The sequence below is a fragment of the Microcaecilia unicolor genome, chromosome 2 (genome assembly GCF_901765095.1).
Source record: "Microcaecilia unicolor chromosome 2, aMicUni1.1, whole genome shotgun sequence".
NCBI lineage: Eukaryota > Metazoa > Chordata > Amphibia > Gymnophiona > Siphonopidae > Microcaecilia > Microcaecilia unicolor.
The window spans coordinates 240,927,782-240,942,874 of NC_044032.1; the positions used below are offsets into that span (position 1 = coordinate 240,927,782).

At 44.1% G+C, this 15,093-nt stretch overlaps 1 protein-coding gene across 1 annotated transcript in view; it reads left to right on the plus strand.

Annotated features, from left to right (window-relative positions):
- The window catches only part of PGM5 (phosphoglucomutase 5), a 237,533-nt gene that overhangs the window by 179,928 nt on the left and 42,512 nt on the right, over window positions 1-15,093 (plus strand). The window contains exon 9 of the mRNA XM_030193836.1: window positions 2,327-2,510. Coding sequence (XP_030049696.1) covers window positions 2,327-2,510 — 184 coding nt within the window. The remainder of the gene's footprint in view (window positions 1-2,326; window positions 2,511-15,093) is intronic.

Sequence of the window (15,093 nt, forward strand, 5' to 3'; positions counted from 1 at the left end):
AATGTTTATAATAGAACATGTAAACAAGGTAATCTTTTTATTGGACTAATTTTAATACATTTTGGCTAACTTTTGGAGAACAAAACCCCCTTCCTCAGGTCAGGATAGGATACTGTAACAGTACTATACTATACTATACTATATTGACCTGAGGAAGGATGTTTTGGCCTCTGAAAGCTAAATCTATTAGTCCAATAAAATGGTATTATTTTATGTTCTATATTTGTTTTATTTCTATTTGTTAATTTGTAAAGTGGTGATTGGTATTTGTTTGTTTTTTTTTCAAATTTACATCTGCTGTCTTTATATTTTGCACAGTACTAGGGGACATTTTCTGTTTCTGTGATGTTGCATTGTATGCAGAGTCTGGCATCTTGGAGGTTCAGTTTAATTTTTGTCTAAATAGAAAGTTTAAATATTACTACTTATTCTATAGTGGATTAAGGTGTATCTGTGTTTGTGAAAAAGACATGGCTTTCAGTTGGCATTGACTGCAGGATCAACCAGGGGCATATCTGCGTGGGGCCACAGGGGCCTGGGCCCCCGCAGATTTCGCCCTGGACCCCCCTACCACAAACCCTCTCCACTCCCCCTCCCGCCCGCCACCAACCCGTCGCCGATCTTTGCTGGCGGGGGACCCCAAGCCCCCGCCAGCCGAAGTCCTCTCTTCCGTGCAGGATGCAAGTTTCAACGCTTCCTGTTCTTCTGAGTCTGACGTCCTGCACGTACAACGTGCAGAACGTCAGACTCAGAATTTGGAATTCAGTCTGACGTCCTGTGCGTTGTACGTGCAGGACGTCAGACTCAGAAGAACAGGAAGCATTGAAACTTGCAGCGGCGCAGCCTGCATTGAAGAGAGGACCTCGGCTGGCGGGGGGTTGGGGTCCCCCGCCAGCAAAGGTAAGTGACAGCAGCGGGGGAGGCTGTCATTGGTGACGAGGGGGGGGTCCGGAAATGGTGGGGGGGGGGGATCGGTGGCGCCGGGGGGGGGGCTAAAATGTGCCCCCTCCCTCTGGCTCTGGCCCCCCCTACCGCCCGAGTCCAGATACGCCCCTGGGATCAACGATCTGTACTATTCTGTCTGGTTTCATTTTACAATAGGTGAATTGATGTTCTAGTGCTCACTGTAGTGTTTTAAGATGTTTTCCTTTTCTTTGTGTGATTTGTAGAAATGACTGCTTATGATATGGTAGAATTGCTCTATAGGTCCTGAGTGTTTTGTATTCTCGGCATACCTTGTACTGGATTTTGGAGGGGGGTGTTAAAAAATGACCGGGAGGGAGGGAGGGAGGGGGGCCTTGGAGCTGGGAGCCCTAGGGGGGGGAAGCCCTAGAGCTGGGGGCCTTGGAGCTCGGAGGGAGCGGCCCGGGAGCTCGGAGGGAGGGGTGGCCGGCCCTGGAGCTAGGGTGGGGGTGGAGCTAGGGTGGGGGCGGAGTTAGGATGGGGGCAGGGCTAGGGTGGGGCCCCATAAAATTAGTCTGCATAGGGCCCCGCACTTGCTAAGACTGGCCCTGTTTTCAGTCGGTTCCTTCTTCCATTTTCTGAAGGATTTTCTTTTAGCTCTAATAGCTTCCTTCACCTCACTTTCTAACCACGCTGGCTGTCATTTGGTCTTCCGTCCTCCTTTTTAACTATGATTTTCTATGTATACTTACTTCAGAGCTAATATCAAAACCGATCATATTATGATCACTGTTATCAAGCGGCCCCAGCACCATTACCTCCCGCACCAGATCATGCGCTCCACTAAGGACTAGGTCTAGAATTTTTTCTTCTATCTTTTTACTAAGGTGCACTGAAAAACGACCTGCGGTAGTGTAGGCACGGGTTTTGGGCGCCAGAGGTCTATTTTTCAGCTCGCCTGTAAAAAAGGCCTTTTTAAAAATTTTTGCCGAAAATGGACATGCGGCAAAATCAAAATTGGCACACGTCCATTTTGGGTCTGAGACCTTACTACCAGCCATTGACCTAGCGGTAAAGTCTCATGTGGTAACCAGGCGGTAATGACCTACGCACATCAAATGCCACTTGGAGCACGCCCAATACAAGCATCAAAAAATAAAAATTATTTTTCAGATACACCTATCGGATGCGTGCCAAAAATGAAATTACCACAAGAGCCATGCGGTAACTCCATGTTGGGCGCGCGTAGACTCTTATGCAGCTTAGTAAAAGGGCCCCTCGGTTTTTCTAAGTGCTGTTTATCAAAGATGAATATGTTGTTTTCTTAAGAGTTTTTTAGTGGGAAATGTATGTTGGTAGAAGAATTACTTTATTGCTTTTTTTTTAGCTTTTGTGTCTTTTGTTTTCAATTTTCATGAACAAGATTTGATTATGAAGGCTTGGAGCCTCGAGCTGCATTCTTCATCATGAGGGATCTGGAGGCCTTGATCACGGACAAACCCTTCAAGGGCCAACAGTTTGCTGTGGGGAACAATGTCTACGGTGTGGAGAAAGCCGACAGCTATGAGTATGTGGACCCTGTTGATGGCACTGTGACCAAGAAACAAGTAAGACCTACCTAAGGCATCTGCTAAATCTAGGTGACAAAGTGGAAGGGGGAGGAAATCACTGTGTCTGCTCTCTTGCGAAAAGTGGTGTGGTTGTTGTGTTGGTCCACCTGAATGCACAAAAATATAGATTAATAAAAAAAGAAAATATAAGGTGATACCCTGATGTAGACAATCTGCTGCCGAAACATGTTGAGCTATTACAAGAACATCTGTATGGTAAGACAGCATGAGCACATTTCATCATCAAAGGTTGCTCTTTTTTTATTTTATTTATTTACTAGCCTTTGAGCCCGTAAAAACGGGCTATTATAGGAAGGGGGGGGGGGGTTGAAAGGCCCGCCCCCGCCGCCGAGTTCGCCGCTGCCCCTCCCCCTCCGAATTCGCACCCCCCCTCCCCGAGCCGTCACCACCCACCTTCCACCCGGCTGGGCCCTCGCTCCGCTATTGAAACAGCGAGGGTCCGGGAACGCAGCACTGAGCTCTGCTGAGCTGCCGACGTCGGCCTTCGTTCTTCTTCTCTGCCTGTCCCGCCCTCATGTGACGTAACGTCGTCGAGGGCGGGACAGAGGCAGAGAAGAAGAAGGAAGGGCGATGTCGGCAGCTCAGCAGAGCTCAGTGCTGCGTTCCCGGACCCTCGCTGTTTCAATAGTGGAGCGAGGGCCCGACCGGGTAGAAGGTGGGTGGCGGCGGCGACTCGGGTGGGGGGAGCGTTAGACAGCGGTGTCCCTCCCTCAGAAATGCGCAGTACAGACCCTCTCTGTTCCGCCCCCATCATCACGTATTGATGCGGGGGCGGGGCAGAGAAGGTCTCTACTGCGCATTTGCGAGTGAGTACGACACTCGCCTTTTATATATATTGATTTCCTTCTCTTCCCTTCATTTCAGTTACATCCAGTTTACTGATCATTTTCTATCTTCATATGATTGCAACTGCTGCCTATCTAAAGGCCCTGTTTACTAAGCCGCGCTGTAGATACACAAACTTTTTAGCACGTGCTAAAAATTAGCTCACACTAACAATAGAGACACCCGGTGTGTGCACTAATTTTTACTGGGACAGACCAAAGGTCCATCAAGTCCAGAATCCTGTTTCTGACATTAGCCAATCCAGGTTACAAGTGCCTGGCAAGATCCCCAAAATATATTTTATGCTGCTTATCCTAGAAATAAGCAGTAGATTTTCCCCAAGTCCATCTTAATAGTGGCTTATGGACTTTTCTTTTAGGAATCTATCCAAACCTTTTTTAAACCCTGCTGTTAACTGCTTTTACCACATTCTCTGGCAACGAATTCCAGAGTTTAATTACACTTTGAGTGAAATATTTTCTCTGATTTGTTTTAAATTTACTACTTTGTAGCTTCATTGCGTACCCCCTAGTCCTAGTATTTTTGGAAAGAGTAAACAAGTGATTCACAGCCACCCATTCCACTCCACACATTTTTTTATAGACCTCTATCATATCTCCCCTCCGCCATCTTTTCTCCAAGTTGAAGGTTTGTCGTTGCAGGCACAGTACATGTTTGACAAAGGTATAACAGAAATAATTGATGCATCAAGAATAACTCCTCAAAAAATTGGCATCAAGCCAGTGTTTACAAACAAGCGGTGACATAAGGCAAAATAGTTGTGTCTGAGCAAATGTGACGGCAATCTGCTTACAGCAGAAAATAATTTTAAGAGAGAATGCAACATGGTTTTTGATGTCCTTATAACACAAATGCAGTGGCGTTTTGAAACACTAGCAGAGATTTCTTCTGCCTTTGAATTCCTCACCGGAAATTCTCTTGCAAACGTTCTTAGTGGAAGAATCCAAAACTTGTGTAGCTGACCTAGGTCGGAAGTGATTGTGACTTGGATATGCTGAAACTGGTGTCAGAAATTGAGTTCAAATTTCAGGCAAATTTGCTGATTGCTGATGTAAGCAAAGAAAGTATGATTGACCTGCAAATTATCCATACATACATATTCCTTAAAACATGCATATCCTAATATACTGTAGAGATTAATCTTAGAATTTTTCTAAAATTTCTAGTCACTGTTGCTACTTGTGAACATAGTTTTAGCAAGATGAAGCTTGTAAAATGTTACCTTAGGTCATCGATGGGCCAAACACATTTGTCTAACTTCACAATTTTGTCAGCTGAGCATAACATACAGTACCTGACTCTATCAATTGGGATAGTGTAATTGATTGTTTTGCTGTTCAAAAAGTGAAAAAAATACTTTTAAAATAATAGAACTGCCATTGGATTTGTTCCTGTTCCTTCCATACTAGTTTGGTCTGTGAACTTTGATCTAAAACCGTATAATATTATGTTAAATGTTTACCAAAGACTAGATATCAGCTTATCATTGCTTTTGCTTTTGTGGATAGAGAAGTCATATAGTATATCGTTTCCAATATTGGCAAATCCAGGTCACAAGTACCTGGCTGATACCAAACATAGCCAAACTTCCGTGCTGCTTACCCCCAGGAATGAGCACTGGTTTTCCCAAGGAGGTTTAATGACAGGAGACGGCATGATGTCACAAAGCTGAAGCCAGTCTCCACCCAAGGAGGTTTTAATTCTCCCCAATGTAGCTGCTGCCATCTTGGTACACCCAAAGCAATGCAATTGATAGTGTGACCTCCGTCTACTGGCTTCAGTCCACATAATGGGCCAGATAGGCTCATGCCGTTTCTGTTCATTAAACCTCTGTGGGCTACCCCAGGGCTATCTTAATAGTGGTTTATGGACTTTTCCTCCAGGAATTTGTCCAAGCCTTTTTTAAACACTACTACATTAACTGTTTTTACCACATGCTCTAGGCAATGAGTTTCAGAGCTTAATTATGTGTTAAGTAAAAAAAGTTTTTTCCTCCATAATATTTTGTAACTTTGTTCTTTTTGAAAGAGTAAACTATCCATTCATGTTTACTCATTTACTTGTTCCACTCATGATTTTATAGACCTCTGTTATAACTCTCCTCAGCCATCTCTTCTCCAAACTGAAAAGCCCCAACCACTCTAGCCTTTCCTTATGTAACAGTCTTTCTGTCCCCTTAATTATTTTGGTTGCCCTTTGTATATTTTCTAACTAAGCTATTGGGGGCTCTTTTTCAAAGCACTTAAACTTGCAAAGTTCTATAGGTTACTATCAGGCTTATTTTCGAAAGAAAAGGGCGCCCATCTTTCGACACAAATTGGGAGATGGGCGTCCTTCTCCCAGGGTTGCCCAAATCGGCATAATCAAAAGCCGATTTTGGGCGTCCTCAACCGCTTTCTGTCGCGGGGACAACCAAAGTTCTGTCCCTATGTTCCCTCCATGCCAAGCATCTTCTCTGTCTCCCTTATCCCATCCCGCTCTTCCCTTCCTCTCACCCCCCCCCCACCCTGGGGCCAGTATCTCTCCCTGCAGCCCCTTCTCTCCCCCCCCCCCAATCTTGTGTCTCTTTCTCTTTTTCCCCCATCCTATCCAGAGTCTCTTCCCATCCCCCCCAGTTCTGTCTCTGTCTCTCTCTCCTCCCTGGTTAAACTAAAATAGTGTCTGGTGGGCCCTGCTTACGATTCCTCACCCCCCCCCCCCCCCCCCGAAGAAAATATAAAACTGTCCCATCCCCCCACTCATCTCCATAGGCTCTTCCCCACCCCCCACCTTACTTGGAGAAGTACCTTGTACCCTGGGGAAAATTGGGCAGGAGTATCTACCGGGATCCACTTAAGCTGTGGTGGCCAGAACATCCATAATTAGCCGTGGATAATCAGTGCCAGTACCTGGACATGGCCTGGCACTGAATATCCTGGATAATTTTAGCAAGTCAGTGTTTAAAAAAATTCTGACTGCCGCCAGCTGAATATCTGCTGGATTATATTTTGGAACTGCCTCCCACAGAGGTGCCAAGTTGTATATGAAATTTCGTGGTACTAGAATCCCTGCACAGCTTCTGACTGAGCTAAAAAAAAAATGAGAAAACAGGAATAGCTAGAGAAAAGCATAAACACTTGGAGACACTTTTCAGCAGTAGTGGGTGCTGACTTTGTAAGTATTTTGCTTTCAATTTTATACTGTGGGTAACAGACAGCTTTTAGGGATATAAAGCTGTATAAAGCCAAAGCTGTGCAGTCTAAATTGGGCAGGATTTAGGGCAGAGCAAAAACTTGTATGGAAAGCTGCGATATTCAGCTGTAATCCATATAATTTATACATGTAAGTCCCACTGCTCAAATAGTATCTTAATTTTCATTGGATATATTTATTTAGCATATCAGAACTGAGTTCGATTCCCACTTCAGGCACAGCTCCTTGTGACTCTGGGCAAGTCACTTAACCCTCCATTGCCCCAGGTACAAATAAGTACCTATATATGTAAGCCGCATTGAGCCTGCCATGAGTGGGAAAGCGCAGGGTACAAATGAAACTAAAAATTTAGAGAGGCAAGTGTTCAACTCTGGTATCCTCATTTCCTCAGGCAATGACAGGCTCCCTTAATGTTGTCACCTTAGCAAATGAGTTTCCCATGTCCTGTAGTGCTGTTTTAGTTGAACAGCTTGTTCTATCCGAAGTATTCTCAGCTGTGGTTTTGTGCAGCAAGAATTCCAGCCCTCTAGAAATATATCAGCTGTCATTTCCTCCCCCTTGTGCACGTGGGTGGGTGGGTGGGTGGATGTGGGTGTGTGCGCCCTTGTGTCTGTGTGATTCTGTGTGCTCAGTAGTCAGGCAGCTGTCACCAGCAAGAGCCAAATGTAGAAGCAAAGAGGTGGAAAATAGCACGGGGAACACATACAGGAGCAGCTTTTGTGTCCAGGCCCAGCGGAATCTGAAATAAGACCTTTTTGCTGTTATCCTATGATCAGAAACTTTTACAGCCAGTAGTGTGGCTATGCATATGGAGGAGGAATGTGGTTAGGCTGTGGAAGCCCTGGACTATCAATGATTTTGATCCAGTTTTAGCAACTGTGAGCGTGCCCTCGGCTTTGTTCGTAACTTATTTGGATTTAGTTCTCAACCTTTCAGTATCAGCTCAAGGCAAGTTATATTCAGGTATACTAGCCTGCTTATAATCGAAAGAGAAAAACGCCTATATTGCGACCCAAATCGGGAGATGGGCGTCTTTCTCCCGTGGGCGCCCAAATCGGTATAATCAAAAGCCGATTTTGGGCGTTTCCAACTGCAATCCGTCGCGGAAACGGGTAAAGTTGACGGGGGCGTGTCGGAGGCGTGGTGAAGGCGGAACTGGGGCGTGGGTATCGGCCGAGGAGAGATGGGTGTCTAGCTGATAATCGAAAAAAAAAGGCATTTTGACCATGATTTTGGGTCACTTTTTTTGGACCCTTTTTTTTTTCACGAACAAGTCCCAAAAAAGTGCTCCAACTGCCCAGTTGACCACTGGAGGGCATCGGGGATGACCTCCCCGGACTCCCCCAGTGGTCACTAACCCCCTCCCACCAAAAAAACCCACTTTAAAAACTTTTTTCCAGCCTTTATGCCAGCCTCAAATGCCATACCCACCTCCATGACAGCAGAATGTTTTCTGACAGCCTTTCCCTGGTTCTGATGTGGCTCTCGGGTGAGTGTGACACCTTTTCTGTTAAGGGCACTGCAGAGTCACATCAGCAATGCATTGTGGTGTGTGTAGGGTATTGGTCTCCGTGATTCCACTAGCTTGTGTTAAATGCTCACGATGTTGGTAGTTGGTAGGCTCTACTCCCATGGTGCTTTCCCCTCTGCTTACTGGGTCAGAGTGTGCCCTGTTTTGTTTCCGGTAGTCCATGAGGTAGTGGCCATTTTTGTAAGCCAGTTTTAGATCCATTTCACATGTTAGCCACTTTACAGAACTTAGTTCTTACCTTGAATGAGGCTGAAAGAGGGCATTATACACCATTCTGCCAGCTCTGACCTACTGCTCATCTCAGTACCAGGGAGACTCGTTGCCAGTGGGGCACAACCTGTGATCTGCAGTTAACTGTGAGTAAGCGTGCTTATTCCAATAAAGGACGTTTTCGGAGAGATTAGTCTTCAGGTGTCAACTGGTGTGCCAATGTTATATAGCAGCAACAAGTCCTAGAGGCCTGCGTGTATGCAGGTCCCTGGAGCACATTTAGTGGGTACCACAGTGCACTTCAGCCAGGTGGACCCAGGCCCATCCCCCCCTACCTGTAACACTTGTGCTGGTAAATGGGAGGTCTTCAAAACCCACTGTACCCACATGTAGGTGCCCCCTTCACCCCTAAGAGCTATGGTAGTGTTGTACATTTGTGGGTTTGGGGGGAGGGGGGTTGGGGGCTCAGCACCCGTGGTAAGGGAGCTATGCATGTGGGAGCTTTTTCTGAAGTCCACCACACTGACCTCTAGGGTGCCCAGTTAGTGTCCTGGCATATCAGGGGGGCCAGTGTACTACGAATCCTGGCCCCTCCCATGATCAGATGGCTTGGATTAGGACGTTTTTGAGCTGGGCGTTTTAGTTTCCATTATCCCTAAAAAAAACAAACGCCCAGCTGAAAAACGTCCATTTTTTCGATAATACGGTCTGTCCCACCTCTTCACGTACCCGTTTTCGGACATAGACGCCCATGGAGATAGGCATTTGCGTTCGATTATGCCCCTCTAGGTATTTCCCTGTCCCTGGAGGGTTCACAATCTAAATTTTTACCTGAGGCATTCAAGGGTTGTTAATGGAGCTCACGTGGATAAAGGTGAGCTGGTTGATATTGTGTATCTGGATTTTCAGAAGGCGTTTGACAAAGTACCTCATGAAAGACTCCTGAGGAAATTGGAGAGTCACGGGATAGGAGGTAGTGTTCTATTGTGGATTAAAAACTGGTTAAAAGATAGAAAATAGAGAGTAGGGTTAAATGATCAGTATTCTCAATGGAGAAGGGTGGTTAGTGGGGTTCCCCAGGGGTCTGTGCTCGGACCGCTGCTTTTTAACATATTTATTAATGACCTAGAGATGGGAGTAACTAGTGAGGTAATTAAATTTGCTGATGACACAAAGTTATTCAACGTCGTTAAATCACAGGAGGATTGTGAAAAATTACACGAGGACCTTACGAGACTGGGAGACTGGGCGTCTAAATGGCAGATGACGTTTAATGTGAGCAAGTACAAAGTGATGCATGTGGGAAAGAGGAACCCGAATTATAGCTATGTCATTCAAGGTTCCACGTTAGGAGTCACGGACCAAGAAAGGGATCTAGGTGTCATCGTTGATGATCATTGAAACCTTCTGCTCAGTGTGCTGCTGCGGCTAAGACAGCAAATAGAATGTTAGGTATTATTAGGAAAGGAATGGAAAAAAATGAGGATGTTATAATGTCTTTGTATTGCTCCATGGTGCGACCGCACCTCAAATATTGTGTTCAATTCTGGTCACCGCATCTCAAAAAAGATAAAGTGGAATTAGAAAAGGTGCAGAGAAGGGCGACGAAAATGATAAAGGAGATGGGACGACTTCCCTATGAGGAAAGGCTAAAGCAGCTAGGGCTCTTCAGCTTGGAGAAAAGGCGGCTGAGGGGAGATATGATAGAGGTCTATAAAATAATGAGTGGAGTTGAACGGGTAGATGTGAAGCGTCTGTTTACGCTTTCCAAAAGTACTAGGCTTAGGAGGCATGCGATGAAGCTACAATGTAGTAAATTTAAAACGAATCGGAGAACATTTTTCTTCACTCAACGTGTAATTAAACTCTGGAATTCATTGCCAGAGAATGTGGTAAAGGCAGTTAGCTTAGCGGAGTTTAAAAAAGGTTTGGACATGGAGAAAATCCACTATTTCTGGGATAAGCAGTATAAAATGTTTTGTACTTTTTTGGGATCTTGCCAGGTATTTGTGACCTGGATTGGCCACTGTTGGAAACAGGATGCTGGGCTTGATGGACCTTTGGTCTTTCCCAGTATGGCAATGCTTATGTACTTATGTATATATACTAGGAAGCAGGTGAAAGCTTGGCTCTTCAACCAGGCCTTTAATGGAAGAAGTAAGTGACACCGGCTGCACATACTACAGCAGGACATGTTTATCCACTCCTGCACTAGCTAAGATAATGTTCAAGCACCTTTCTGACCTCATTTGCAACTTTCTTTAAACTAGTCTCTTATTTTCTTACTCCTGTTACTCTATCTTATCTAACTATATATTTCGCCTTTGCTTACACCCTATGCTGTCTAGTAAAATGTCTTATTGTGTATTGTGTGGTCAATAAGGTCAAAAGCGGCAGCGAGGTCTAGTGAGAGAAGTAATACAGACCGAGATTTATCATGAAAATAACGAATTATGTTCAGAAATGCTAATAAAGATGTTTCTGTGCTGTGGTTTTGACGAAAGCTAGTTTGGTTTGGGTGTAAAACACTGGTTTTGGATATGAAAGCAGTGAGCTGTGAGTTAATAGTAGATTTGACAACCTTTGCAAGAAAGGGCAGATTAGCAATGGGCTTATAGTTTGAGGGATCAGTAGGGGATTGTTTGGGATCTTTGATTTTAGGAAAGATGATGGCATTCTTCCATAAATGAGGAACAAGTCCAGATATCATAGATTGTGTGACCATAGAGTGAAGAAAACGGATAAAAATCATTTGGTATTTTTTTTTACCAGAAACGTTGGCATTGGGTCTGAAGAAGTGAATGAAGATTGCATCTCAGAGAGAGTTCTGGCTAGTTCAGATAAGGATAGGGAGCTGCAAGATGATGATGTGCAGGGAATAGGGACTGAAATAACGGGAGTGGAGGGATTAGATGCAATGTGGTTAGTATTAAGACTGTCATCTAGTGTTACTATTTTCAATTGAAAAAAGGTTTCCAGCAATTGAGCTGGTGGATAAGGTTTGTCAATTTTGCAGGAAGAGCCTTTGAAGGTCATTAGTCGCTTGAGGGTACAATATAAGGTTGCAGTGTTGGGGGCCCTGGTGATTTGGGAAGAGTAATACGCTTTTTTAGCTGCAAGAATAGCTTTCTTATAAGATTGGGCCAGTAATTTGCTTGAAAGGGGTTAGAGGGCATACATATCCATTTTCTTTCTGCTTGGCAGAGTTGTTGTTTTATGAGACGTAGTTCAGTCGAGTACCAGGGTTCCAAATGACGCTTGTTTCAGGAAGCAGTAGATTCTACAAGGGGGGGCAAGTTTATTATAGACTCTAGTTAAGTCTTGATCCCACAAAACAAGAGGTAAAGTAGTAAAGGAAGTAATGTCCAAACATAAATTATCAGAAAGGGTGGATGCAGAGATTTTCGAAAGATCTGTAGAAGATGATACTCTCTTTAAGGGAGCAGAAAATTAATTGGGAGTTGTGAAGTTAAAAAGTAGAAGGAAATGGTCTGATCAGGGTTGGGGTTGAATTGAAATGTGAGAGAAGGCAGCCGAGTTCATATTTAATGGCATAATCAGGTCCAAAGTCCATCCTGGACACATTTCCTCCCATTAATTTTAAAAGTATTATCATGTAACTTCATTGAGTGTCCCCTACTCTTAGTGATTTTCAAAACAATAAACAATCAATTCACGCTTACCCATTCTACACTATTCAGGATTTTGTAGACCTCTATCATATCCCCCCCCCCCCCCCCTCAGTCTTCTCTTTTGCAAGCTGAAGAGCCCTAACAAGCCTTTCCTCATATGAGAGGAGTTCCTTTCCCTTAATCATTTTGGTCACCCTTCTTTGAACCTTTTCTAATCCCACTATATTTTGTGTATACCAAGGACTTACTTTCTTCCCATGAACTACCTAAGCCGCAAGATAATGCTAGGCATAACCATGGTTGAAAGTGAAGAATATCAGATGTCAACCAACACCTCCCCCTTGTCCGTGCTAAATCACAATGCATTGACTCTTAAATGTCCATATCCTTCTGTAGCTCATATATATAAACTGTATGACCCCCCCATCTTGCACTCTACCACAATAAACCTAATTAACATAATCTGAGAACTAGAGCTTCCAATTCTGTAGTTCTACCCACTAAACCCAGTAGAAAGACTAAATTCAATATGCGACCTTTCACATGGGTCAGCTTAAGGACCAGCTAGTCAAACCCAAGGGCTCCATAGCCAGCAAAAACACATCCAAATTATGGCCACTAATGGGCACCCATTTCCACATTTGGAGGCAGTTTCACCAGTAATAAGACACTTCTTAGCACATTCAGGAGGACTATAAACAACCCAGCAGATCTTATTTAATCTTTTTCTCAGTCTGCTGGCAACACTTATTCAGGAGTCTGGAATTTCCCGTCATTTTTAAGCAGATAATATATTGTTTCTTTACCATACTGAGCCAAACGATGTTGAAATGTCACCTTTACAAACTTGTTTAAACTCTGTTGCACTTTGATTTCGCAATCATCATCTTGTCTTGAATCACAACAAGACAGTTGCTTTCTGGCTATCTGGATGTTTTGTTCCCCCGTAGTTTGATTTATTTAACATCACTATCTCTCCTGTACAGAATTTATGTTATTTAGGGGTCATACTTGTCTCTCATCTTACATTTGAATCTCATGTTTCCTCTGTAAGTAAATCAGGTTTTTTTGTATTGCGTCTTCGGTCACTTAGACCTTTTTTTTGACCATGATACATTTTATTCTCTTATTCTCTCACTCTTTACCACCAGATTTCACTACGGTAATATCATATACTTAGCAGCCATTAAATCAATCCTTAAAAAATTATAGATGGCCATTTGTCTTTTATGTAATTTACATCGATCTGATCATGTTTCCCAAGTCCTAAAGAAATACCATTGGCTCCCCATCTAATACCGTATAAAGTTTAACCTTCTTTTATTAGCTTTTAAAGCATTCCATCTAGGTTCCCCATCGTTGCTTACTATTCCCTACTCCTCAGCCTGTGTTCTCAAATCTTTAAATGATAATCGGATGTTTCTCCCGGGTCCCCATCTTGCTCAATTAAAGAGCACCAGAAACTGTGCTTTTTATTTTATGGCTCCTTATTTATGGAACTCATCGCCTGTACAGACTAATGGTGAGTTGTCCCTTAAGCACTTCAAAATAGCTTTGAAAACCTGACTCTTTCAGCAGGCTTTTACCACCCGATTGGGTTGGGGGGTATGATATTTGGCAGCACTACCTGGAAACTTTAGCTATTGTCCCTGTCATGTAAGAGTGGTTTTCTCCTATCCAACAATGTAGTTCTTTTCTATTTCAGTAATGTTTGTTTTTTGTATTAAACTGCATTGTAAGCCACATTGAACCAACACATGCATGGAAAATGTGGGGTATAAATGTTGTAATAAATAAATAATCTACTATGCCCCCTTTGTTAGTTAATAGCAGTATATGAAATACCAGTTGAATAAAAATAAGTGGAAAGAAACACCAATAATCTCTCCAGCAGTTGCAGACCAACCAAAGGTTTTATCTCCACCTTGCAGCCCTCCAGATAAATAAATAACACCCCCACCCCTTGTGCCAGTTCAACGTTTTAGTATGTTTGTCCAATAGGAAGGTAATTCTATAAGGGGGTGGCCTATTTTTAGGCACTAAGAACATGCCTATTTGGAGCTTTTTCTATAAATTAAAATAGGCATCTACTTTTCTTCGTAGAATTCTAGCATATAGGTAAAATTTGCACCCATATTTTAGGCATGATCTCTTACATCAGCCGTAGAGCTGATGTAAATGGACGCACCTAGATTATTAAAGAACGTGCATAGGTGTTTGTCCTGCCCATCCTCTTCCCAAACTGCACCTATTTGATCACCCACTCTCAAAGTATGCACCCTCATTTCTAGATGCAAACTTACAGCTGGAAATGGTCATTTATGTACATACTAGCCGTTGAGCCCATGAAAACGGGCTACTTTTGGAATGGGGGGGGTTTCCGAGCCCCCCCCCCCCCCCCCCCCCGGAGTCACTGCTGCCCCTCCACCCGGCCCGAGCAGCACTGTAAACTTACATCAGCACGCAGCAGCAGGCACATCAGCAAAGCTGCCGTTGGGGCGGGCTTCCTTCTCTGCCTGTGTCCCGCCCTCGTGTGACGTAACGTCAGCGAGGGCGGGACAGAGGCAGAGAAGGAAACCCGACGGCAGCTTTGCTGATGTGCCTGCTGCTGCGTGGTGATGTAAGTTCACAGTGCTCGGGCCAGATGGAGGGGCGGCGGCAACTCCGGGGGAGGGGGAGCGGTTCCGACGTCTGCAGCATGCCAGTAGAGACTTCCCTCTCTGTCCCGCCCCCATCATCACGTATTGAAGCGGGGACGGGGCAGAGAGGGAAGTCTCTACTGCGCATTTGCGTGTGAGTACGGTCACTTACCGTTTATATTTTTTATATCTTGATATATGCATGTAAATGACTATAATATTGGCATTCTTGCGCATTCTTTTCGCCTTAATCTAGGTTGCTCTTTATAGAATATCCCTCTTTTATGCAGAGAGAGAGCGAGAGAGATTATAAAGTTGATATTAGTGAATAGTGATGCTAATCAGTGGTGGGGGAGGGGAACACATTCTTTTGGTTGAAAACAGTAGTGTGGTGGTATGTTCCAAGCCTGTATCATATAGCTGCTCATATGAGGTTGGCAAGACAAGTTGCCTACTGCCCTGTTTATAATTCCAGGGTTTAATCATGAAGAAATGGAACCTGCACAGAC